The sequence below is a fragment of the Colletes gigas genome, unplaced genomic scaffold, assembly GCF_013123115.1.
Source record: "Colletes gigas isolate AHSC1104 unplaced genomic scaffold, ASM1312311v1 Colletes_gigas_Sc00014, whole genome shotgun sequence".
NCBI lineage: Eukaryota > Metazoa > Arthropoda > Insecta > Hymenoptera > Colletidae > Colletes > Colletes gigas.
The window spans coordinates 6,442,806-6,468,762 of NW_025106643.1; the positions used below are offsets into that span (position 1 = coordinate 6,442,806).

At 45.1% G+C, this 25,957-nt stretch overlaps 1 protein-coding gene across 1 annotated transcript in view; it reads right to left on the reverse strand.

Annotated features, from left to right (window-relative positions):
* Positions 1 to 4,553: 4,553 nt before the first annotated feature.
* The window catches only part of LOC122399579 (zinc finger protein 624-like), a 50,020-nt gene continuing 28,616 nt past the window's right edge, over positions 4,554 to 25,957 (reverse strand). Inside the window, exons 7-9 of the mRNA XM_043400359.1 lie at positions 13,079 to 13,276; positions 8,314 to 8,491; positions 4,554 to 5,181 (exon numbers count right to left, since the gene is read on the reverse strand). Of these exons, the coding sequence (XP_043256294.1) occupies positions 4,939 to 5,181; positions 8,314 to 8,491; positions 13,079 to 13,276 (619 nt within the window). The 3' untranslated portion in view covers positions 4,554 to 4,938. The remainder of the gene's footprint in view (positions 5,182 to 8,313; positions 8,492 to 13,078; positions 13,277 to 25,957) is intronic.

Here is a 25,957-nt window from a genome sequence, read left to right on the forward strand (position 1 = left end):
TCTGTCTCAAGAGCGCGTCTTCCTCTCGGGTCACGCGGCCCTTCCCCGCCATACGGCTTCCGCGGTATTAATTGGTATCATTCACCGGTCCCGGCTATCGCTCGTAGATTTCTATTACCTTGTTCGATATACCGGGGCAAAAAGTAGAAAGAAATTCCAGCGCAACGGATGAGAACCGATCGTTCGATTGGTTTCGTACGATCGTCATGGGTCAAGGAGAAAGCCTTTCGTCGATGGCTCGCGAAAGACGAAATACGGGATGAGTCGTCCAGGACTCGACGTTGAAATATTTTAGAAACTTTTGAGATGGTCGTTGCTCGATGTAATTAGTACTTTCGTTCGTGGATGCATTTAAATGTCAAGTTTGATTTCTTAAACAAAGTCATATATTTTTTGATACACCGATAGGTTACGCTCGTAATTCTCTATCAGAAAGTATAAAGCTAGTTGTACCGAGAAACCATTACTTTAGGAGATATTTTAATTCAAATATTGCGGAGTACCGGTACAACTGCAGACATGTTTTTTTGTTAATTACATTCGGTATTTGTAATAATTGTCTATTTCAATCTAATATACGCGTTGTAAATTCTAGGTTTAAAATAATTTCTTCGAGAAAAATTGTCTACGGTGAAAAGGTTAAGCAAAACACGATCTGATATGCGAAAGACACTGCAATCGGAACTCCATCGCATCCGTAAGCGTACACATTGTTAGATTATGTATTACGTTTTACTTGAATTATTATACAAAAGGTTGTCTGTAGTAAACGTGATAGTACATAAAATAGTATAGATAAATCTTACTTCTTAGTTTTGTAATTAAAACAAAAAAACATGGCTGCAGTTGTACCAGTACTAATGGATTTCAATACAAGTACATTCGTACTTTTTTGTAATAAATATCAAAGTGCAATGACCGATGCAATAAAAAGTATATAATTCCATTTTGAAAAAAACATTAATGACATTCGTGTGTCCCCTACGCGCCCACCCACAAGAAAATTAGTATCATCAAAATAATAATGACGTAAATAATGGGTCTCATTCCTCTTATCCAAATAATACAATATAAAATATACAAATTATCAGTAGATGTACCAGCTTAATCTCCAATAGACTATCTGAGATATTTCAGGTTTCTTTATTTTAATATAAAGTCCATTTCATAATATTAATTGTGGAACACCATGCTATTCAAACGACCGCCTTTTTTCACGAGCTCGACTCGTTTTACCCAATTTTCTATTACACCATTACACAATTGAGGTTCTATTTCATTAATGGCGGATATAATATTGTTTCTTAGCTCGTCAATCGTTTGTGGTTTATTGGGATAAACTTTACTTTTTAAAAAAACCCCATAGGAAAAAGTCGAAGTCAGTTGATACCTCCTCCTCGAGAAATCGAGCGTAGAAAACAAGCTCGAACAGAACTTGAATATTTTTAGTTTTTAACAATTTGTACACGTTGTTGCACAGTGTATCGTTCCATGATGATTTGTTTATGTTTAGTGATGACGTGTGAGAAATATAACAAAGAACAATGAAACTATTTAGCAATGCTATCTGTTGAAAGATGTCTCAATTTGGATAACCCTATATTAGCATGTGACCTGAAAGTTACACGGGTTCATAGAGGGTTAAATCGTACTCCAGGCAAAAATGAGCTCGACGCGGCTGATCCTAGATCATCGCGATCGGTTCGGCGTGGGTGCTGTAACGCGGTCGTTCGATCTTCGGTGTCCGTGAAGGGATGTCCCGGGGATGCGGCAGCCACGGTCGACGCGTTGCGACGCGACATAAATAATCGCGCCCGATAATTAAGACGGCGTTTCGGCGCTTGTGCGTGTACAGGCCGACACCCGCTGTCTCCTCGCAACCTGACATCGAACTCACGCGTGTAGACACGCGAGGCCGCGTCCGAGCCATCGGGAGAAAATATATCGTCCGCCCTCGGCCCATTCGTCGACCCTCTCCCGACTCTCCGCGCTCTCTCCCGGTTCTTCAGCGGGATGGAATCCCAGCGATTCTCGCGAACTTCGGGACACCGAATATCGTAATGGGTAAGGGCCCCGAGGGCTCGTTCCGTCGCGAGCGAAAGAAAAAAGAAACGGTTAGAAGGGGTGGAGGGGAGCGATGGAAAAAAAAGGAAAAAAGAAAAAGGAAGAAACGTAAAGAGGACGCGACGGGAAAAGAAGAGAAGCAAAGCGTTGTGCCGAAGCCGACCGTGCCGTATGCGAGAGCTCCGCTGTCACGGTAGAAAGTATTGCGCGGATTCATCTGGATAAACCTTGGTACGATCAATCACCTCGCGATTAACCGAACTGCCTACGAAATTGAACTCGAACCGCGTAATTTATAATGCTTTTTCTGGAAAAAGATAAGTACGTCGTCGTAGCCCGGTGACACGACCGCACTCCGCATCGAAAAACGTTCTCTTCTTTTCGCGGAACGGCTGTCCCGCGACGTCATCGTTCCGTACGAACGACCGCGGACCAACCGCGCGAAACCATAAGATAATTATCGTTTCTGCGAAATCGCTTATTACCGCTTATAACCGTTGAACGTTATTAACTGTCTAAATAAATGACGCGACGGGCCGGCATCGCGAGAGGGAAACCCGCTGCCAATGACATAAGTTCCCGGGTGTAATTAGGGGAATAAAGTCCGCGGAATTTCGCGAGCCAGAGCCACGATCGTAAAGAGGACGAGCGTCCAGGCGTAACCTGAGGCCCGTAGACTCGTTGCGAGCAAGGGGTTGCTGCAGAAACGACGAGGACACGTTGGGGGAACGATGGTGGGGGGCGTCTCGGTGCCGACGTCGTCGTGCCAACCCCATGGGGCGCCAGGCTCGTTATATCTTCATTAAGCGGTGTACCTAACCATCCTGTCGCGACTTCTTAGCACTTCGCAGTTCACACTAATTTCGCGTTACTTTTTCTTTCTGCGTATCGGTTTCCTTGTTCGCCGTGATAAACTCGCAATAAAGACGCCCAGAAGAACAAGCGCGCCCCGGTATTCCGTTTCTCTTCGTTTCTTAGCGGCGCAACCTTCTGTCTAAACTCACCTCTTTACGAACCATCGGAAAACCGTTCCTCTCGTTCCTCCTGTTCGGCTTCGTTTAAAAAAGTTGGCCAGCTTAAACAAAATAGCTTGGAATTCTCTTTTATTATCATTCTGGATACATTATAAACATCGTTTAAATTTGTTAAACAGAATTACGCAAACTTATAAAAATTTTACATTCTTTTTCCAAGCAAAAAGCAGTTGTGGATCCAGCAAGTAACCGATCGACGTCGTTTCGAGACTGTTTCGAGAGCGGGGTAGTTTTTAAAAAATCTCCAATTCAAAAGACGCGCTCGCGAGCGTTCCTTTTTCGTCTTGTGTCCTCGGCGCGTCGATATTTTGCGAGAGGACGGCGGAACCTGCGGAAACCAGCGGCACGAGTTCAGCAAGATTTAAGCGCGATCCTTTGTCCGAGGAGTAACGCCCGCGAGTTTCGTGGTCGTGTCGGAGAGTCAGGCGTAGGATCCCCCTTGGCAAGGAAATTCCAAGTCCCCGAATCGCCGTAAGATCGGGACACGTCGTTATGGGTCCGCGCGTTCTCTCTCCCTCTCTCTGTCCCTCTCAGGGTTTGTTTCTCGAGCAGGGACAGAGGCAGGAGCAGCATCAGCATCGGCATCAGCATCGGCATCGGCATCGGTATCGGGGCGGAGGACCCGGTCCACGGGCAGAAGGAGGACGCGGTCGTAAATATTCGGGCGCCAAATAATGCCGGTTCCGAGCGAGAGCAAGCGACCACTACTGCTGCTCGACCCGTAATGAAGGACATCCTCGTTAATTAGTCAATAAATTATCCTTCGCGCTCACGACGTCCGTAGTCTCTCTGCTCTCTCCGTCTCTCTCGGTCGCTCTCGTCCTGTTTGCCCGAGAGAACTCAAGGGCCGCATACTTTACGACACCTATCTCGAGCGACAGCACGATGCATTTCTCACAATCAGGACCCTCGAAGACGGAAACGCGTCTTGTAAGACGATCCACGAGGTGGTCCGCCGTTGGCTTTCAGCCACGATGAATTTTTCAACGACCGTTTCGTCCCGTTTCCTCTCCGTTCCTCGTCCACCCCGTCCACCTCTACTCTTCCACCTCTCTTACCCCCTTAACCGCGCGTCTGATATCGCGGAGCAATAGGAAACGACCAACAAGGTACACGCCGAGAGATTAGCGCGCTTGTTTCCGTTCGATCGTCCCGAAACGCCGACCCTAGGTAACACCGGATGGTTAGCATTTTTATATGAAACCGATCATCCCCCGCCCACTCGTACCTCCGAATCGATCCTTACAAATAGCCATATTCGTATTCGCGGCGAATCGTTGGTGGCCGTTGGTACCGTTCAAAAACCAAAAGGTGTCTCTAAATCGTTGATCGACCGTGTATAAATCGGAACGGCAGGTGGACGCATACGTTGGAATGATCGTCGCCGGAACGTTGTGCACAGGACATAAAGATTCGATGGTATACGCGTTGAAAGTACGTACCGTGCCACGTGACCGTACATCACCTTAACTATTTCCTGACGCAGTACAGGCCTACCGGTTCGCACGACCACGAAGGACGGGGTACCCGACACCGTCGCCATCGACGTCCAAGGCTAACGCATCCGTGCGCTATGTCGTGAGCCCGATGCATCGGAGATAATTCAAGAACGCTCTCACGACCGGCCGTCCCCGTCGATCCGAGGAATATTCGAAAGATGTTGTTACTCTTCGGAGCGAACCAGGTTCCAGGCCTGGATTCCTGGTCGCCGTTCCGACAATTTTAACGCGGACGCGCGCCGTAAATTTGCACTCGCCGGGGCCCCGAGGTAGACGTTCCACGGTCCGGAATCGCGAGGCGAACGGGACGACCAAGAGAGGAAGAAACAATCTCGCGCGAGTTAACTGGCCTTGTCGATGAAAACCGACGGGACGCGCTGAACCTCGAAGATCTTGGAGATGTAGTCGATCGCGTGTCTCGGCGCCGGGAAAACGTCCGGGTGAGTTTCCAACAGATGGGCCCGCAACTCCTTCGAGAAATTCGTACAGAACGGGTTCGCGTTCTTTTCATGGCACACGTCGCACTCGTAGATAGTCTTCCCCGGATGCAGGCTGGTGGACAGGACGTGCTTCCGGAGATTTTCCTGTAACAACCAGAAAAACGACGTCTATAGATTAGTCGAGTCTGTTTACTCTGGTAGGCATAAGGACAATTACGTGTACTGTTTGCGGCTGGAAAGTTGGTTATTCCCCACTATCGAAGCTCTAGGAACGCACAGCTTTTTAGGGATTTTTTTTTTATAAACGAAAGGTATAAGTTTCTTAATTTCGACATCTTGCTGTTTATTTATGTTTCAGGAATGTTCACAATTTTTTTCAAGTAAAAATAATCAAAACTGACTGAAAAGTGCTCTAAGTGTAAAGATATTTTTTTATATTCTGAGGAGCATAGAAAGAAGTTTCATTGGATTAGTAAAAAAGGGGCCGTGTAAGGAAAAGGTTAAGAACCACCGAAGTAGTACAGTTTCTCGAGCTATCAAGCGTTAGACTGTGATCTTTTAGGTTTGCTATTGCATTACAGGAGTATTCAGCACTCAAAGGGTTAGAATGCCCCAATAAAATGAATTTAAAGAGTGTAAACATAATTTTTACATTCTAAGGAACATAGAAAGGAGTATCAGTAGATTGATAAAGGGGGTCGTGTAAGAAAAAGGTTAAGGATCCCCGAAATAACACACTCCCTTGAGCTACCACGCGTCAGACTGTGATTTTTTAGGTTTGCTATTCTATTACAGGAGTATTCAGTACTCAAAGGGTTAAAATATTCGAATAAAATGAATTTAAAAACTGTAAACATAATTTTTATATTCTGAAGAGCATGGAAAGAAGTTTTAGGGGGTTCGTGTAAGAAAAAGGTTAAGAACTACCGAAATAGCACAGTTCCTCGAGGTACCAAGCGACAGACCGTGATCTTTTAGGTTTGGTATTAGTTTTGGTGGTAGAATTATTACTAGATATCGCGTCGGGACGTTCAAGACTGTTGCGAGTTTGTGTTGCAGCGGCCGGGACAGTCGGAATGGGGTTTCGTTGGCATCGCCGGTGAATACCTGCGAGCAGAATCGGTCTGCCGCAAACCGGACGCGTTCATTGGCTATGCCATGGAGCATTTAAAGGCGCTTTACCCTCTCGGGCTAAGTAGCTGGCCGTAGTCGTAAACATCTTCCTACCAGGCGGGCTTATACGAGCCGTTGATGGCAACGGCAACATCAAATTTAATTTCCCATAAGTAAATCTTTCGACGGGCAGTGCTCCGTGACGGTCTCGGAATAAAGACCCGTTCACACCGTGGTCGAACGCGGATCCACGGAAAGCGTACACCGTCACGCGAGTACCGCATTAAACGTTTCGCGGATCCAATCGATTCCGATTTCTTTGGATATAATTTCTCCATACGCATCCCGGGTGTACACTGTGCCCGTGGCGTACGCTACTAGGCCGTGGAATATTCCGTTTTACGAGAGCCTTCATTCTAGGATCTCGAGCCTCGCCGCTTTATCTTCATTCTCGTTTATTTCTTTCCACGGATTCCACTCGGTTAATATTAATTTCTTTCTACCTACCTGTAGGCTACCGTGTCGTAACTTAAACGTAAATGTCCCTCGTAACATGTGTATGAAAATTATCGAAAGCAGCAATAAGTCCGATATTCTCGTACTCGGCCGCGGGGCCGTTGCCGGTTATAAAATTATAAACGCGAAACCGCCTGGGATCCTTAACCCAGATCAAGATTTTATCGATGGGATACCGAATGGGCGAGCGTTTCCACTTTTTACACGATACCGAATAAATTGTCGTGAACGGTCGCTACGCGAGGCATCTCTCAAAAAGTAAATTTCAATTAAAGAAACGAACGTAGAAGTCGAACGTGTATCGACTCCATTCGATCGTACCGCCGCGCACTGGAGACCGGTCGGCAGCCGGAAATTATTAAATCCCTTATTACTGTGACCCGCGAATACTTTACCGCCGATCCGGCCTGGGAAAAAATTGAAGAGGCGGATAAAAAGCGGCAACAGGCAGACGGAAGGGGGAGGGGGGAGGGGGAGAAGGAGAAGATGCGTGGAAACGCGAAGCAGATCCGAAAGTAACTAGCGTTGCCTTCGAGAATTACCGCCAACCTCCAAGAACCGAAGCGTAAGTTTTCCACCCGAGGGGGGCGAGGGGCGGGGGGTAGGCGAGATACCGAGACGGAGAAAGAAAAAAGGCCGAACGGGTAAAAGAAAGAAGCGTGTAACCATCCGAGGTAAATCATAACCTGGATGGAGGAAGGAAGGAAGGAAGAAAGGTGGCGTATGTAATCTCGTTGACGCAAGGCGAGCCGCTCCGCTACGTGGGAGGGAATTTCGTCGTTAAATCGCCTCCGAGGTTGCACGCGCGATCCACCCTTATTAAAGTCTTACCGAGTAAAACGATCGGCTATCGTCGATCCCGATATCCTGTCGGATCAGACCGATACCCGTCCGCCTCGTCGTTTCTTATACCTCTTCCTTACTTTTCTTTTCGCCCCCTGGCGTTACGTACCCTCCCCGAATCGCGAATACGCGATCGTAATCGTTATCTCGGCCGATTGCACGATCGCGTCCGCCGCGGGACGAGGGAAAACGATTAAAGCGAGGCCTGGTAAGGTGTGCGGCGGCGTTTTTCGCCCAGTCTCAATACGGCCTCGGTACGGTTCAGAAGTGCCTACCGTTGTATCATTACCGATGCAAGACGTAACATTCGCAATTCCCCGTGCCGCGAGATTACCACGGCTCAACTTATCCACGGCTGAGAGCCACTGGAATGAGTTTATGTCGCTATCAAAGAGACACGGAGCCCTCGTATGCGAGTCGCATCCTAACTAAAGCTTCAAAGGGCATTAGCATACCGGCCGCTCGGTATGACTGGCCCGTGCGTGTGTGGGCATCCAGTGAGCACAATTAACTCGTTATCTTATCGCGCCTCGGTGGCGGCAGAGGCGGCGGCATGGTCCAAACATTAAGGTGTACTTTGCTTAATTTACGCCACCAAGTCACCGCGGGGACAAAAATTGAACTGCGAGTCAACCTCTGCTCCTGCCGCGTGTGCACGCGGCGATAGAGAAAACGCACCGCACCGATCCTTTCGCGCCGCTAATACTCTCCTAACCTCCTCCTTTCTTTTCCCTCAGTTTTCTTTCGCGACAATCTACCGTCCGAAAACCGACCACGGCAACGTGAATTTTTAATCTTACTTACCAAGTTGTTACTTGCGTAAGGGCAATGCCGGCACTTGTACGGTTTCGTTCCCGTGTGCAACCGCACGTGCCGCTTCAAATGAGAGTTGATTTTCGTTTTAAAATGGCAGCCAGAATGGGGGCAGACGCGCACCTTCGACTTCATGGCTCTCAATGCGTTCTCGTGTTGCCAGCGATGCCTGCAACGAACAAATTACGCTTTTTTTCAGGGAGGAGCAATTGTTGTACAGAGTGTTTTTTTTTTAATGTAAGGGCGCCATTTTTCTCTATAACGTTCGCTGTCGATTGCATTTTGTCTGCCGTGTAACTTGGATATTGACAACTCATTGTTGGGAGGTTGACATCTTCGATAACGTGCTTTAGCGATTAAAACATTTTATAATAACAGATCAATAATAATTCTTTTGCTGAGCCTGCTTGATGACAACGCTGCAAAACAGAAATATGCTTAAATGTTACGAAGTACGTAATCGAAATAGAATACTGTACTCCATAAATAATGCCATTAATTAAACAAACGATACGTAAAAGCAAAATAAATTAAAAATGTTTCGTTTAAAAATTATCCTAAAACAAAGTAATGCCCTTACACGAAAAGACACCCTGTAGTTAAATTAATTTAGCAACCCATGAATTACGTCGTGTGATAAAAATTAGCACGTAGACTTGTTAAAAAATACCTGCTGGTCCACGCGAATTCTACCATTCTTACAATAATTATAATACATTTATTCTTAAGTATACACGATTATCCAACAATAATACGAATAGTCAAGGACAATTTGTCATTTACGACGTGTAATTAAAAAAGTGAAGTTCTTGCGTGTGATCCTAATTCGACGACCATGGACTGTAGAGCGCATTGGTGTTGCAAATTGCTTTTCGTATACAGTAGAACGTCGATTATTGGTATCCCGATTATCCGAATGTTGACTATGCGAACAACCGATTATCGGTATACAAATGGAACACACGTGTGTACCACCACAAGCCCAACTCTAATACCGTTTGTACTTTAAAATCTGTATTTGTCTCGCAAATATTAGACGTAAACAGATAGGTAAGATTACTTGTTTCACTTAGGCTATGCGTAAGACGGAAAAGAATGATGTTGAAATTGGAAAAGAAATTTTGGAGAGAGTCTCTGATTTAGGCGTGTATAATATTCAAAATTATTAAATTATTAGAACTTGGAAAAAAGGTGATCGAAGTAAATAACCATTCCCGGAAGAATGTAAAGGAAGCATGCGTTCTTTCGTCCAATAAACATGACGTTTTACTGCATATCTATACGAAATGATGTTAAAAAGCTACAAAATAAATATAAGAAAATAGAAAGAAAGGAGTCAAGAAGCAAACATACGAGGAACCATAAATAACGAGCAAAAAGAAAAACGTATAACTTGTAAGTCATGTATGGAAGTGTTCGCCGAACGTTTAAATAACGGAAAAGGATCACAAGAAAGTGGACGGTATTACGAAACGAATTAGCGATCCATAAAGATTCGACCTAAATAATTAAATTTGCCATAAAGCGTTCAATTATCTTTACGAGAAAGAGAGTTTTCTGAAATTTTTAGTCGGAATACGAAAGTCCATTTCATGTAGAATATCGGGGCAGGTAATCTACTTATTTATTACTTTATATAACAAGTAGGTCAGCTATACGATGTTGCTCAAGAGTCAATAACCCGTGATCTGTTTGCATGAGATCACAATTATGGCATCATTGTACCATAATTTATAGTTAAAACCTCTCAACATTCTTATGAATTAATCAGTAGAAACTTAGTAACGTAAGACGATTAAATCCAACAGAAATAAATACTAAAATTAATTTGATTCTCAGTATCCACGATAATAACGATGTTTCAATTTTAAACAATTATCTTTTTACAGGATTTATATTATATGATTACAAATTGCGAACGAAGTAAAATTGACTAAAAAACTGGATATGTTTTTATCTATATAATTTTGTTCATAAAATTTTGATTTGTAAAGGTTGTTTTTCATAGTCTTTCAGAACGATTTATTCAAAGCCAAGTTGATACAAACTTTTACAAACTTTCTAACCAGAAATGCTAGTACCTAGATAGAAAGCATTTTCCCAAATATCATTGCTGTTCTTTTATTATTTGTAACGTCAGGATTTGTTGTGTTTTAGCCCATTGTACAACATGGGGCGCATACGTCCCACGCAACGTGGCTGGAAAGCCGCTGAAAATGGTCGGACGGGGAACGCCGTTAACGGTGAATTCGCGGTATGGTAATTGTCGCGCATAATCTGGGCGCAAACAACTGGAAATCAAGCAGCTTTTCGTGAAATCGAGGAAAAAGAAGGGGACCGACAACCAAATATTTCTGCAAGGTAGAAGACGCGGCGGCGACTCTCGGGCGAGTTCATCGTCGCAGCGGGATCGGTGATTATGAACGATGCGATATGCGTGCGCGATATTACGAGGAAGCCATTGGCCATGGCTACGTGTATATCAGGTTCGAAATGCGTGACACGTTTAATTAAAATCCCGCGTGATTTACTCCGCCGCACAGAGTGTAAACGATAGAGACGGAACGAGATACAATGCTGGGAGAAAGAGGGATCGGCGACAGTGCCGTGGACCGATGAAAAAGAGAGCTGAACAGAGATGAAAAGGGGGAAGGAACGAGATAGTCGGAGGGTGCTGGATAGTGGGAGATGTTGGACCCGGGTTGATGGAGGGAGAAAGAGCGCGGAGGCGGGAGAGAAAGAGAACCCCGTGACACTGTGGCTGCGTTGAGTTCGACTCACGTAGTAAGTACTCAATTCGCGATGAAATATCGTGCCGACCATCGCCATGCGGACGATCATAACGGGTTGCCCGCACTTGGCCGGCTGCTGCACGCAACTTCCGCTTTCGACGTACTCTTTCTCTGTTTCACTTTCTCTCTATCGTTCTGTTCCACCCAGCACTCCCGCGCAGTTTGTTTCCCTTTCTCTCTGTCTCTCTCTCTCTCTCTCTCTCTCTATCCCCCTCCCCTCTCCCCTTACGGTCGCACGCGTGGCCGTAATAAAAAACAAAGAAAAAAAAGAAACAACAAACACGCACACGGAACCAAACAAACAAAACAACAAACAGAAAAATGGAAACAGAACGAGGAAAAACAAAACAAAGCGAAACGACAAATCAAACGAGATGAAATTTATTAGCGACCTTCCACGGTACAATGCCTTTAATAAGGCACGATTTAAATCGAACCTCTCGCTTTCGTGCGTGCCGCGCGACAAACGGCCGCTGCATATTTTCCGGTATTAACGTTCCCGTACTCCGCCCGTAACCCCGCCCCTCCCCCCTCTTCACCGCCACACCCCCCCCCTTTTTCCTCTATAGATAATTAAGAATCAATCCATTCGCGGATAAGAAATCCCCGCGCGCGTAATCACTGCGCGGATTCCTCGATTAAAGGAATCGCGCGAGCACTTTCCCATTAAGCACGGTCAACGATTTATCGCTCGGACGAAACAAATTATATCGATAATACTCGAGATTCTTTGACCATTCGCGTCCGAGCGATCGCTTACGCGCGCACCGACTAGCCGCGGCCAACGCAATTAATTCTCTACTTCCTCGAAGACATCGATCATGCATCCTACATACGCGAGCCACGAGCACGATTAATGGCGTAGGATCGTGGCGTTCCCGTCGGGAATCTCGATTAGAATTAATGTCAATAATATCGGTGGTACGGGCAGTCGAGGCCAGAATCAACGTTCCTCCGAGTCGACGCGATCGGGATCGCGTTCGAGCGTAATGCGTTTCACCTTGCTCGACTTTGCCTAACGATCGCGAGACCACACAGTGCACAGTGGTCTGGGCAACCGATAATTTCTAACTAAAATTCAATTTTTCTGTTTAAAAAAAAAACACTTTTTTTAAATATTAATGCGCTTACTGCCGGGTGAAAACAATACAATTCACTGCAAGAGTAAAATTTTGATTTTGGACTATTGTAAACTACACAACCTGAAATTTGTTTTACTTATTTTTGTAAGCTTGCAAAAATTCACAAATCTTATTTAAATTTATTTCCCTCGACGTCTCAACTTGAGAATTAATTTTTCTAATTCCTCCAAGATTTTGTCGTCTCTATATGGATTGACATCAAGCATAAATCGTATGTTTCTAATTTTTTTAATATCAGTGTATCATTTAATCTCTGAAGAACAATTTCCTACGGTTGATATTTAATTTCTACTAATTCGATTCTCAACGAGTTTCTTAGGATCACTGGTATTAATAATGCATAATATTTATATTACAGAAAACAATATTATTGCATTTCATTCCGGATCTACCGGTTGAACGTATCGGTAACGCGTATCTAACAAATCCTATCTTAGACGCGACGCTATTAATCTAATCAAAAGTCTCTAATTACTCGATAGTTTATTAGTATACAATTAGTTCGAACAGACTATTTAAACGATTAATAGCATCGTGTCCAAAGCAGGATGCGCTAAATAAATGTTATCGATGATTCTAACTAGCAGACGTGACAAACTTCAACGTTATTACTGTTTCTGTTCATCTAAACAACAATTAAGTCGCACGAGACTACTCTTTAAAATTTTTAAACAAATAACAAAATACAATAATGCAATAAATGCTTTCAAATGTTCGTCCAAAGAATCAGCATGGTTTTGAATGCGGTTTAAAGGATAGAAAGGATAGAAATTTCGTAACTATATTTCTATTGTAAATTTATGACCCTTGCAAGTAAATTACCTGCGTAATTGTGTTTTCGTTTTGGCCGAGTAGGAGCAATCGGAACACTGGTACTGTCTGTCGGGCGCTTGTTTCTCATGCACCAAGCTTCTGTGCGATTTCAATTCGGAGGCTGTTCGAAGCACCGTTGGACACCCCGGAAGTCCGCACTTGAACTTCTTCCCGGCATGCCGTAACATGTGCTGTCGCAAGGAGTGTCTGAAACGAAAGAGAAGTAAACTAAAGTCACTAAAAATACAAAGTGCATAACCATTTCAACGCACGTAATTCGATATTAAAATTTTCAAGGTTCACAGGCAATATCCTTAAATCGGTGCATTCGCAACGTTCGAACGAATGCAAATTATCTTAAAGAATAGATAAAAATAAATTACAAATTTAAATTAACTGAAATAATAAAGAAAACAACGTCACAATCCTGAAATAAGGATAGCAATTCGTTTACTAATTTTTCTTTTACGTTACATGTGCATTTAACGTTTACTGATTGCAGCACACTCTGTCGAGCGTAGATACAAGTACGAATTCCCAAGGTTTATCCGCCATTTTGTCGGATAATATGAGCAACGCGTTAACTTAATCAGAGTCGGCACTCTTTTAATAGTAAACATTTACGTTTTACCTATTAAATCGAATCACACTTTTTGAAATGCGAAATTATAAAAATCAAATTTTGATAGAATTGCTTTTAAGGTTTAATTATTGTACAAGAAACGAATAATTATTTTTTGTAATTTTAAGTAAAATGAAATATTCGTTCGATTAAAATTGTATATTTATATCTATATTTAAACAATGAAAGCAAGTATTCCTTACATGAAAGCATGGTGGCAAAACTATTTTCTTGCATTTGACTCATTGGAACAAAGCGTTTTGGATACTTATGTAGATATCCCAGTTACTGAACAACCTTAAGTATTTTAATTATTAACATACAGGTTAACAAAGCTTCAAATAGCCTATGTTTATATAACATTTTTTTCTCATTTAGTCTTATAAAATATAGTGATAAGGTTTGACCACCAACACCTTGTATACTTAACGAGTTTCGAGTAAACGAATTGGTCGGTCCCAACGTCCGCATGCTGAAAATACATCACGAGATTCGTCTGATTTTTTGAATACCGGTGTCCGCGGTTCGACGCGCGGTATCGAGAATAATGATTTTGCGGCTTAAAGAACCGCGTTTTCGTTAAATTCAGCGCATAATAAGACAGCACAATGGTCCCACGAATGTATGGTACGCGTGTGACCATCGGCTGTTCGCACGCCGTACGATCCGATCGCAGCTGTTGCATCCTATATCAACCTGCCGGCGAACGCACACAAGAGCTGTACTTTAAATAGTTTCTGTCAAGAGGTGACGATCTATACGGTTACTGAACCCGCTGTTGGCGCGTCGATCTGCTCTCCGAGATCCCCGGCGCTTGCGTTCCTGTTCCACGGTACCGATCTCCTGACTTTTTGCGAAACGTAAGAACTTCGAGGGCGTGACGTGGCGGCGGCTTATGGTCGAACGCGGAAAACTGCTGGTAGGTTGCTCGATTACGAGGAGTAGATGACGCGCGTAACGAGCATGGAAACGGCAGCAAGGACGTCGTACAACGGCCGGCATCCTTCGGCGTGCCTAGTATAAAACTAAACGAAAGCTCGTCGATGTTATCGAAATCGGCAGCAAATTTCCGAGCGTGGTAGCCACGATCTTCGCGTACGTATCTCCCCGGCCCTGTCTTGAGATCTTAGCGTGCTGGTCACCGTGCGGGAAACCTACCGCGGTAGCAGAACCGAAGGACACGGATCGGGATTTTTCGAGATGGCAGCTCGACGATACCGACAGACTCCACGAGCGCGCAACAGACCGGACGAAGAAGTAACCGAGCGAGAACGAAGGACAGGAAATCGAAGAAAAAGAGGATAGAAAAGAAACGAAGGGAAAGGAAAGGACAGAGAGAAGGAACACCGGGACCAGAAGAGGCTACGAGATCTGGGCCGTCCTAGAGGGAGTCCCGGCCTACCCAATTGGCTACGCAAGTGTAACGGCAACTTTTACAATGTCAGGATATACACGCCCTCGCACGAGCTTAGGACGTACCATCTCGTACACCTGCGTCCAGGTAGTCTCTAAGAGTGCACGTTTCCCCGAGTCACCCGTAGACCGTGATACTCGATGATCGTTACTCTCGTTCGAATCCCTCCGCGTCCGTGCGTGGATTTTTTCTGAGCGGGTCAAGAGTAAGATATTTGACCGGGAACTATCATGAAACCACTTTGGATCAGCGTCTCTCAACCTATGGAACCGCGACCTAACAGTGGACCTTGTTAAAAAATTTAAAAAATCATTTTTCAAGTGATTTAACTTATTGGAAAAATATTAACAAATTCAAATTAATCTTCTGAGCAAATATTCCTGAAGATTATTTGAGTAATTAAAACAAATCTGTGCTTGGGCTGCAACCCCCTTAGCCTCACCCTTTCGTTTCTTCTTTAGTATTGGAACTGTTCCCAAATATAAATGTAGTACCGATTTTGAAGGTTTAAATCACATTCTTGCAATGTTATTTATCATGATACCAGTCTAGATCAGCGTCTCTTAACCCAATGGTCCCGCAGACTGATACTCGATCTCGTTAAAAAATAAAAAAAATCATATTTTAAGTGTATCAACTTATTGTAAAAACATTAACAAATCGAAAATAATTTCCTCAGCAAATATTCATGAAGATTGTTTGAGTATTTAAAAAAAATCAAGCCTTGGGTTGCAGCCCCCTTAGCCTCCTCATTTGGCTTCTTCTTTAGCTCGCATTATAATAGTTTCTAAATCCCAATATGGTAACGATTCTGAAGATTTGAATCACGTTTTGTAGCAATGATCAATCAACTTTCTGGTATCTTTAGGCTTCCAATTGCCAATAAGCGTTTATTTACAAACCCAACACAGGGGCTTGTAAAGAATATAAATTACAAATTTAAGAATTTCGTTGCACATGAACCTATATGTATGGTTTCAATTGCTTAATAAAAGAACAAAACATTTAATAACAACGATCCGACTAACGTCACGGCGTGAAACTGTCTGTTTATCAACGGTGACGTTGAAAAATCACGGACTTGAATCGCGGCTATAAAAATCGTGGCTCCGTATCGCGTGCAAATGGGGCTTAATATACGGTCGGTTTCGCGATCGTTCGCACAGGACGAATTCGTGGAAAAACGAGGCTCGTGCACACGTGGGGATATCGAACGCTAATTTGCCTAAAAATCTATCGCGACCACGACGTCGGGCCGTACGGTCAGGAACGCGTCACCGCGGTGAATTATGGCATCGAGAGATCCCGTGTCGGCGTCCCATTCCGAGGGATTGGAATTCCGATAGAACAATATTAATATGGCGGGCCGCAAAAGCGCGTCTCGCGGTCACGACATTGACGAAAGAGAGACGAAACGAAGGAGAGGGACGTGGGAAGAGGAGCGTTCTCCAGTCGTGTGTTTCGGTGGAATGTCGCAGGCGTGACAAGAGACCGTTAAGAAGAGTCTCGGGCCGATTGGGCAAGCGGATGCGGTCACTCCGGATGATTTAGCGCGACGTTCACCGTCATCTCGTGAAATATGTGTCGGAGCCGGGGTTCGGTGTCATTTAAAAGTCTAATCCGCGTCGGTACGATAGTCGTTATAGTCGTCGATAACGGAGGCGATTCGTCGCGACGCGATTTTTTCCGATCAAGCTCGAACGGTCCCGATAACCGATCGAGATTTCCTGCGGGTTTGCCCGCGGGTTTGATGGGCTGTCCTACTCGCGAAAAAAGAATATCGAGAAAGACGATCGACCAGTCTCGCGGGTAAACCTTTGGTAAACATTATTTTTTATCAAGGAGCTATCAAAATTAAGTTCCAAGATTAGATGCTAAAGAAAATAATTCGGAAAGTTTCGTTTTCGTGAACAACGCGTTAAGGGTAGATAGGAATCTGTAAAGCTGTAGAATATTACACTCTCAGGACATACGCAAGTTGTAGATTGCAAAATGGTAATATAGAAGGAATTAATTTAAAAGTACAATTGCACCTTATGAGTGCATCGATGCATTTAAGAAAGAAGTCGTCTCACAGTCTTCGTTTAAGTCATGGCTATAGAAGGATGGAAGATAAACAATGAAAACGTTTAGATTGCAACGAAGAAACGTTCGAATATGTACTTATCGTTATATTAAAAGTAAAATAAAATATCTCTCCGTTATTAATGTCGATTGGAAACGCTTATCGGATAAAACTGGTTTCTTACCAGATTTCACGTATTTTGCCTTTAAGAATGTCGTTTTGCAGGGATAAGTAACGTCAAATAATTAAATTAAATCTCGTAAATTATCCATTCTCAACAATACGAATAAAATGGCTGAGTCACATTAATACTTCTTTATGGATAGCAAAACAACGATTTCAATAGATTCGTGAGGTCTTTCGATGAGTACGAACTCGACCTTCTTCGAATTACTTTTAATTATATTAGTTGAAGCTGTTTGTGAGACATTTCCAAGTATACTCGATTTAAAAAAACCTGGTCGTATTACTATAGATGTACCGGTTGTCGACAGAGAAGTGGATGCAATATTTAAAAATACACTGCTTTTAGGACAGAAATGTCAACCAGTCCACTGGATATTCACAGGTTTATGTATATAAATAGAAACGAAGAAAAAGAAAGAATTCATTTTACTTCTGTCTTTTCGGTTATTTCGTAAAATTACACGGAAAAACATCAAATATTCAGAACCTTGAATACCAAATAAATCACACTATTTTAAATTCTGTTATTGATATTCTTCATCTTGGAGTCACCTTTTCGGATAATCTCTCGTTCGATAAATACATTATCGATATCAGTAGTGTCACATTTAACGCTTTGGACTTTCTAAGCAGAACTTCTACATACTTCAGATCGCCAACGCAATTAAGTATTTCTATGTTTCTCTAATTCTTTCTCAACTTGAAGCTCGGCTATTTGGTCCCTCTGCCGTCTTTATCTATGTATTAAGTAGGTACTTCCACTGAAACACTGAGAGTGAGTGAAATAGAGAGAAACAATCTAATTTTGAGAATTAATTTCTTTAGCACCTTATTAAGTCTAGTTATTAATACAGCGGATACTTTGAATTGGTTGATTTTTGTAGCTCTCTATTTAGAAGCAATCTATTGAATATTTTGTCAAACCTCGTTTAAGTTGTATTTTATTTGCTCGAAAGGATAATTTCTTAACTCGTAAATAAATAAATAATAATAATCGTTTGAACGAGCTGCCTAACGAAGGTGAAATAAACGCCCGGAAGGTAGGATGAAAAGAAGACGCCAGCCGTGGTTAGTTTTCGATGGCGGCTGAAGAACGTCGGTTGTTGGCGATCGACGGGTATAAATCTCGGCGATGATGGCTGATCGACGCGCAGATAAGACACGCAGTCCCCGGCAATCACGAGGCGAAAATTGGTATAATTAAAACGGAGGAGTTAACGGTGGCGGGACTCGTAGTTGGGATAAAATTCGCGATCGAGCGGGGGCAGCGTCGGTCATAGATCGAGCCAGGGAGTATGCGTTCGAAGGTAAAGTCAACCGGAATACAGCGACGTACAGGTTAATATAGCCTCGATCGTTCTGGGATGGGAATGGCGGAGCCGTTGGTGAAGCGATCGTGTACTATCCGAGAGGAGGGAAGCGGATGGGAGCGAGCGAGCACGGGCATTAATTAAAAAGGTTGCGCATTAAAATGATTTGTTTTAATTGGCTGAACGCGCTGAGGTATTTATGGCCTCGCGGTCCTTCGCTCGCTCGGTCGGTCCGTCGGTCTGCGGCCTCTACAACGAACGACGACTCGGACTTCTTCTTCGTCCGTCTCTCCTTCTCTTCGTCCTCCTCCGCCTCGACTTTCCCCCCTTCCTCGGCTTTCTCGTCTCCGTCGTTCTCGTCTCGTCTTCTTCTCCTCGCCTTTCTCGCCTTCCACCGGCCGACATCTTTCCTGCCCCGCGCGCGCTAAGTCCTCTCCGCGCCCTAGTCCCCTCCGCCCCTGACCTCTTCGATTATCTCGAAATCGGACGATCGTTCATTCCGACTAGCCACGAGAGAGCTAAAAGCCGATTCTCTTCTGGCGCGGAGCGACCGAGGGCGATTCATAAATATCGGGCCACGACAAGTGGATCTTTATTACCGCGAATGATTTACAAGCGACTTTGCCGTGCTCTTTCTTCGACTCTGTCACCGACGTATCCTCGTGACTAGCCTCCTTCTCATCCCGAAACAAACAAACTGCTGTTCCCCCATAATTTCACGATTTTTCGTTTTCCACGAGAAATCTACCGTCCACGATCCACGCGAAACCGATCGAAATCTTCCATGCCCAGTAAAGTTTGGCGTCGATCCGGAGAACCGCGGAGGAGCGCGAAAGCGGATTCGAGGCGATACGGAGTCGACCTGGAACGGTTAAAAGGCAAATACTCGGAGAGTCCGAGGCTCGAGTTCATGTAGCCGCGGTGGGTGGAATCAACGTTTCCAGCGGACGATGGCCAAGGTGGGATCGTGATGGGCCGTGATGGTGGTGTGGTCGTGGAACGATGCCAAAGAGGAGGCTGGACCAGAGTGAACCGAAGGTGATGCATGGCCGACGGTTCCTACGGCGGGGCCGCAGACGAAGAAATAAAGAATAAGAAGAATATCCGCTTCGTCGGGTCCAGAGCCGGCCCCCTGGAGCAAACGCTGTCATAACTCAATCCCACCTTCGTCCGTTCGTACGTCCGTACGTCCGTACGTCCTTCCCGCACCGGTGCAGGTTGCACCTGCGTCCCTCTCGCTTTCTCCAGGAGTCTCTTCTCTTACCAACGATTTTCCTTCTCTATCCGTCTTACTCGGAACCCGATCTTGATCATGGCGAAGCACCCTCTCGATCTAGAGTCATCGAGATCTTCTTGCTCGTTAGATTCCATCGAGATTTACCTCTGTTCAACGTTCGAACCCTTTCGCTATTTACGCTGTACGACTCGCGGCAATTTTTTAACTATACTCTCGACGGTTTCGTTAAGCACCGAAAGGGTTGACTCGTGCAACGTCTCGAAGAAAAAAATGGCGACGCGTGTTAATTGAGTCGGGACGCGCCGGTGTTTACGTCAAATTATATCGTACGATCGGAACGAGCGGTCCTCCGCTCGACCCATCGATCGAAATTCCAGGTTTGATTCGATTCCAGTAAACAGCTTTTTGCTCTCACCACGCGAGCACAAGGACGCGCACGGAATCGGGGACCACCGACGTTCCGACCTGTCGCACGGACCAAATTATAATATTATTATACATTTATTTACGGGCAAAGAAATTATCCTTTCGAACAAATGCAGTAGAACGTTAAACGAGGTTTAAATATCCGGTAAATTGCTTCTAAATAGAGAGCTACAAAAGTCAACCGTTTCACAGTATTTGTTTATATTAATAATTAGACGATCGACTCAGTTCAGAGGAAATAGATAAAATTAATTTTCAAAATTACAAGTTGAACAAAATATATCTAAATAGCACTTTTGAATTTTAACGAGGCTGCAAAAATAAGTTCTATGACAAATTATCAGTACACTAGTTTCCAATTATCTAAAAGCAAAGTTTCGTTTTCGTGGACAATTTGAGGGGCTTGGTCCGATAGTCGACGTGTTACATGTCAAAGTATACTTAATTTAAAGAGTTGCAAAATCTCATGGAAGATTACAATATCTAATAAGTATTTGAATCAATCTTTAAAATTGAGCTACCATACGATTATCGCACAATTTTTAAAAGGAACTACATTTAATTTCTACATTTAAATTCACAGAATAAACAAACGTTGAACGTTTCTCTCTATTTCACTCACACTCAGTGTTTCTCATTTTATCGGAGATAAGAGTGGACGATTTCTGGAATAGTACTTCCCTCGATAACGTTCGCGTCACGGGCCCGAGCCAACGAACATTAACGAAGGATCGCTGTAATTATGTTCGTGGAGTGACATTAGACGACCAATTCGATGGGCAACTATACGAAGGAAATGATGTTGCACACTTCCTAACGTATTACAAAGATAAAGATGGTAGAGCTACCAAACAGCCGAGCTTCAAGTTGAAAAAGAACTAGAGAAACATATAAATACTTAATTATACTGGTGTTCTAAAGTAACGATAAATTTTGTCTATTCCAAAAATCTTAAACGCAACAATATTGATATCGATAATGTGTTTTGCGAACAATACAACGACAAACAAAATTATAAGAGGAATATTCACAGCCGTTTCTGACAGAGTTTGATCATTTTTGACATTTTCATAGTTCTGGCGAACAAGGAATGCAAAACCAAGGAATAAAGTATAGCATCGCGTCTTCCAGTTACGTGGATTAAATAAATAATCGTTGGCGATAAAAACCTGTGTCAGGTTTTCTTTTCTGACTCGCGCAGCGCGCCCATAAATATCGAAAGATCTCCCGAACAGTGTCGTGAGCTTAATAAGATTAAAAACTACTGACCCAGATAGTTAAAATAAAATCGAGCATCGTGAATCGTCGCGTTAACGTCGAATTTCGAGTGGAATACGAATTCCGAGCGTGGTTCTTTCGTCAACGATACCGAGATCGTGGCGAGAAAACCGGTTCAACGAATGATTCACGCGTCGTTTAAACGGTATAAATTGCCCGATTCCAACCGAGATAAAAGCTCGAAAGACGAATTCGCGCGTTTAATTATAGATTTCTCCCGATTTTCGGAAAGCAAAGGATAAATCTGGGGAGGGGGAGTGCGCGCGCGATCGGCCATCGAAGAAGTTTGACGCGAGCTGAGAAATCGCGTTCCACGGACTGATCGGCGGCGTTTCCGATCCTCCCGACCCTTCGAGCGATAAATCTTCTCGACGAGAGACCGGGCTCGATCGGCGGGCATCGTTTGGATTGGGCGCGAACGAGAACGCAAATCGGGACAAACGATCGGATGACCGAAAACGTCAGACACTCTAGACCCCGAAAAGCCGGGGGTTTGATTAGTTTGTACGTGACCGCGCGTCAAAATAAGTTGAAATTAACGCGCGAATCCCAATCAAAGGGGGCACTGGCGGGGGCAAACAAAACGGAATTTCGTTTCTGGCCATCTCTGGGGAGTGGTTTGTTAGTCCCGCATTTGGCGCTGATGCTGTAAGTCGGTGGGAGCAAAAGAGAGAGAGAGAGAGAGAGAGAGAGAGAGAGAGAGAGAGAGAGAGAGAGAGAGAGAGTGTTTGTGTGTGCGTGTGGGAGAGAGAGAAAGAGAGGGAGAAACGTCGCGGGTAGCGGAAACGGGAAAGAGCGAGAGATTCTAGCTGCCGCGTCAGGGAGATTAGGGGATCGCAGGGTTGGTTGTTGCCAGTAAAACCAGCGCGGGCGGGGAGCGGGGAGGGGTGGTTAACGCTTCGCAGCCGAGGCTCAGAATAAACAACAATATTATAACGCGAGCTTAATTGCGCCAGAGGGCTCGGTAACGGGCGCATAAATCGGAGCAGCGAGCGCGCGCGCCCTCCAAACTACCCTCACCCGGTCCTTCTCTCTCTTTACCTCCGTCTTCGTCTCTCCGATCCGCCACCCCTGGAACATGTACCAGTCTTCCACGAGCCGTTCCCGGAGTAGGATTCATTTACAATAAACATGTCCTCCGCTAATTTCGTCGGCGGAAAAGGAGGAATCTCCAGAACGGAGGAGCGTCTTAACCGTAACGTACGTCGACGTTTCTGCCTTCTCGTTCAGCGAAGACGATCATTCGTTAGGGGAAGATCGCGAGTTCTTCGTTATCGGGATATCCTCCGCAGGCGGCCGTGCACGGTTACGTACCGAATTTCTGCGCAGAATAGCCGCGCTCGTCCACGGCCATTCGTTACCCTTTCGGGCGCGCGTTTCGCGAGCAGCGCCAGTGACGGCGGGAAAAAATTTTTAATTAAATAAAACAACGTCGGGACTCGCGAGCGCGGCGTCGTATTTTTTATTTCGTTCGCCCTGGGATCCGGCAGCTTTCTTCCCTCGTTACCGCATTCGCCCCGGTGGTGCGGCGCCGTGGACGAGCTTTCCGCTCGCTCGCGAGCGATCGTCTATACACGTACACGTACGCGTACGCGTGTTTCGCGCGTTCCTCGTATCGAGGACGGATTCCAGGAACGCGGCCTGGCCAATAGAAGCGCGCTAGGCGGCGAAAAATTTCACCGAGAGATCTCGAACCGCGCCGCGCGGTTCACGGTGTCTGCGGTTTGGCGACGTTTCAGCGTACGGGAACGGGGGAACTGGAACGGGGCGACCAGGGAACGACGGTAAAGAAACTCGTCGCCGCGAAGAAGGAACGGAGAGACGGTACGGTACGATGCGATACGATACGAGGAGGAACGTGGACCGGGGGATAAAGAGTCGATGATGCGATGCAGGCTAGGTCGGGTTAGGCGGGCGGACACGGAGCCGAAGCAAAAGGTCGGAAAAGAAGATTGCGGAGGGGCAGGGGCGCCGTTGGATGGAAGCAGGGGCTTCGGGGGATACTGGGTTTCGAAAAGAGCCGGTAAAGGGATAGAGAGAAAAGGAGTGGCAGAGAGATATGGGGGGCCGAGGGGGGGTGATGGCGGCCGGGTTAGGTCTGGGTTAGCGGCCGGCGGCTATATCTACGCGTCCTCGACCGCAGGCCTGTTTTATTTTATGAATCGCAATATTTCACGCGACAACTGGACTCGCGGGGCGGTCACCGCTAAACTGTCTGCATACGGGGCCGTGCTTACCGCGTGCCACCATACCAAACCATACCACACCGCGTACCGTCGCTACCGACCACCATTGCCACCACCACCACGGTACGAAGAAAACCCATGGCCGCGTAAGTACGGTTCGAACACACGCGCGTTCTTGCGACACAATGCGCGCACCGGGGAGGACGCCTCACCAATACATTTCAATGCGACGAATGCGGTGCAACAGCGTCGCATTGTTCCTACGGGGCGAGGGGCACGGGACATGCAGAAATCTTTCTTTTCCCCTACGACCAGGCCAGAACAGACCGGAGAGCCCAGGCCGTTTTGCTCTCGGTAGCGCGGACAATCCCCCGCGGGATTCGCCGCTCGGATGTTTAAGGGTGCCTACGGGGTGATCCGTAAAGACGACACCGTGCCTCATTAGCAGCGCCGACCGGAGGTGAGAGAAAACGATACACTCGCGCTGGCTCACACGCACACCGTCCAAGACAATGGCGGCCCGAGACGCGAACGGTCCTACGAACTACCGACGGGCCCCTAAATTTACGATGATCGGAGATTTATGTACCGCTTCAATCCCGTACATGCCTCGCGGTCGAATTAATTGCACCACGGACCCGTATGGTTTTCTCGTTATCTCGAGCCTAGTAGCTCGATTCTTAAAACTGTGTTGCTAGTCTCGAACGTTTCCATCGACGGTCGATCAAAACTTTCGATCTCGATTTCTCCTCGCCGCGATACACCTTTCCTTTCCAAAGAAACGACCGTCGACCTGGCTGCGTTCGATCCAACCTGAGCACCATTTTTCCGATGCTTGACCTCGAATCACCGATCTACGAATACATTTTTATCGAGGATAAACTTCGATAATTCCGTTCGGATAGATGGCACATGCTCGCGGTCTCTATACATATACGCGTGAGAAGACTCTGGAAGGTCCTTGTTATCAGTCTTGTTCACACAACCGTAGCGAGTGGCCATAAAACTAATCGTTTCAGTAAAATTGATTATCTGATTATTCGTTTATATATTAATGTTCTTTTTCTTTGTTGTTTAACTAATCGTTATAAGAGGTGTGTCTCCACTTATTTTTTGAACACATACCCACTAAGAACCTAACAATTTTATTTACTAAATTAGTTTCACATGGGTTTAGCTCCGAATAAATATAAGCAGAACCGACACAGTTGAATCCGAGAATTTTAGTAGCTTCGATAAAGATGGCAAGAACACGTTTACCAAAGAAATTCTTAAACATTGTGTCAGCATGGGTTGAATGTTTTTGTTATTTTCTATATTATTGTCCAGTGCGCTTACAATACACTATATTAGCAACTGAGAGACATATGTTTACGTGGATTCTACTTGAAATCAAATTAAACAGTGAGTCATACTCTGGACAAGGTGAAGAGGGACAATGTTTATCGACACAAAGACTAATTATATCGTTAGATATCGTTACTCTTTTCCTAACGATAACGTCAACAATTTTAATTCTGAACCCAAGATTCAGTACGCTGTTCCAAGACTTAAACTTCGGTTTTATAAATCTGGAATAACGATTTACAGATTCGTACGTCCACTGTAACATATTTCATTCTATAATTAAAATTCTAATTTCTTATTCGATATACGAGGAGAGGTGATAAAAGGCAACGGGGGAAAATAAACGTAAATATTAATTTTTTGGGCTGATACTCAGCATCAGGAGACATCACCTATGGGATAACTTAACGTTTAATAACAATAGAAAAATTGAAACGGTCAAATTTAAGCGATCGGTACTCGGTGGGCAGCTGTTCAGCGGAAAAAGGAGGTTTGCTCGCGGGATGATCGAATAGTATAGGGTACCGTGATCCCGGTCGGATGTCACCGAGCGGCGCGGTAACGCCAATCTCACCCAGTATGCCTATCTTTACGGCGTTTACCTGACCAGCTACGGAGGAGGTGGTCGCGCCATTACTGCTATGGAAGATAAAAGATAGGCGCGCGCCACGCCGCGGTCCATATATGTAAATACCTCTGGGGAACTCGCGTACACATCGTCAGGCAGGAACGAGAGGGTTGCCGGTGAGTAGAACGCTGGAAGGGACCAAGCGGAGGCAGGACGATGAGGAGGAGGAACGAAGGGGCCGGGGGTGGA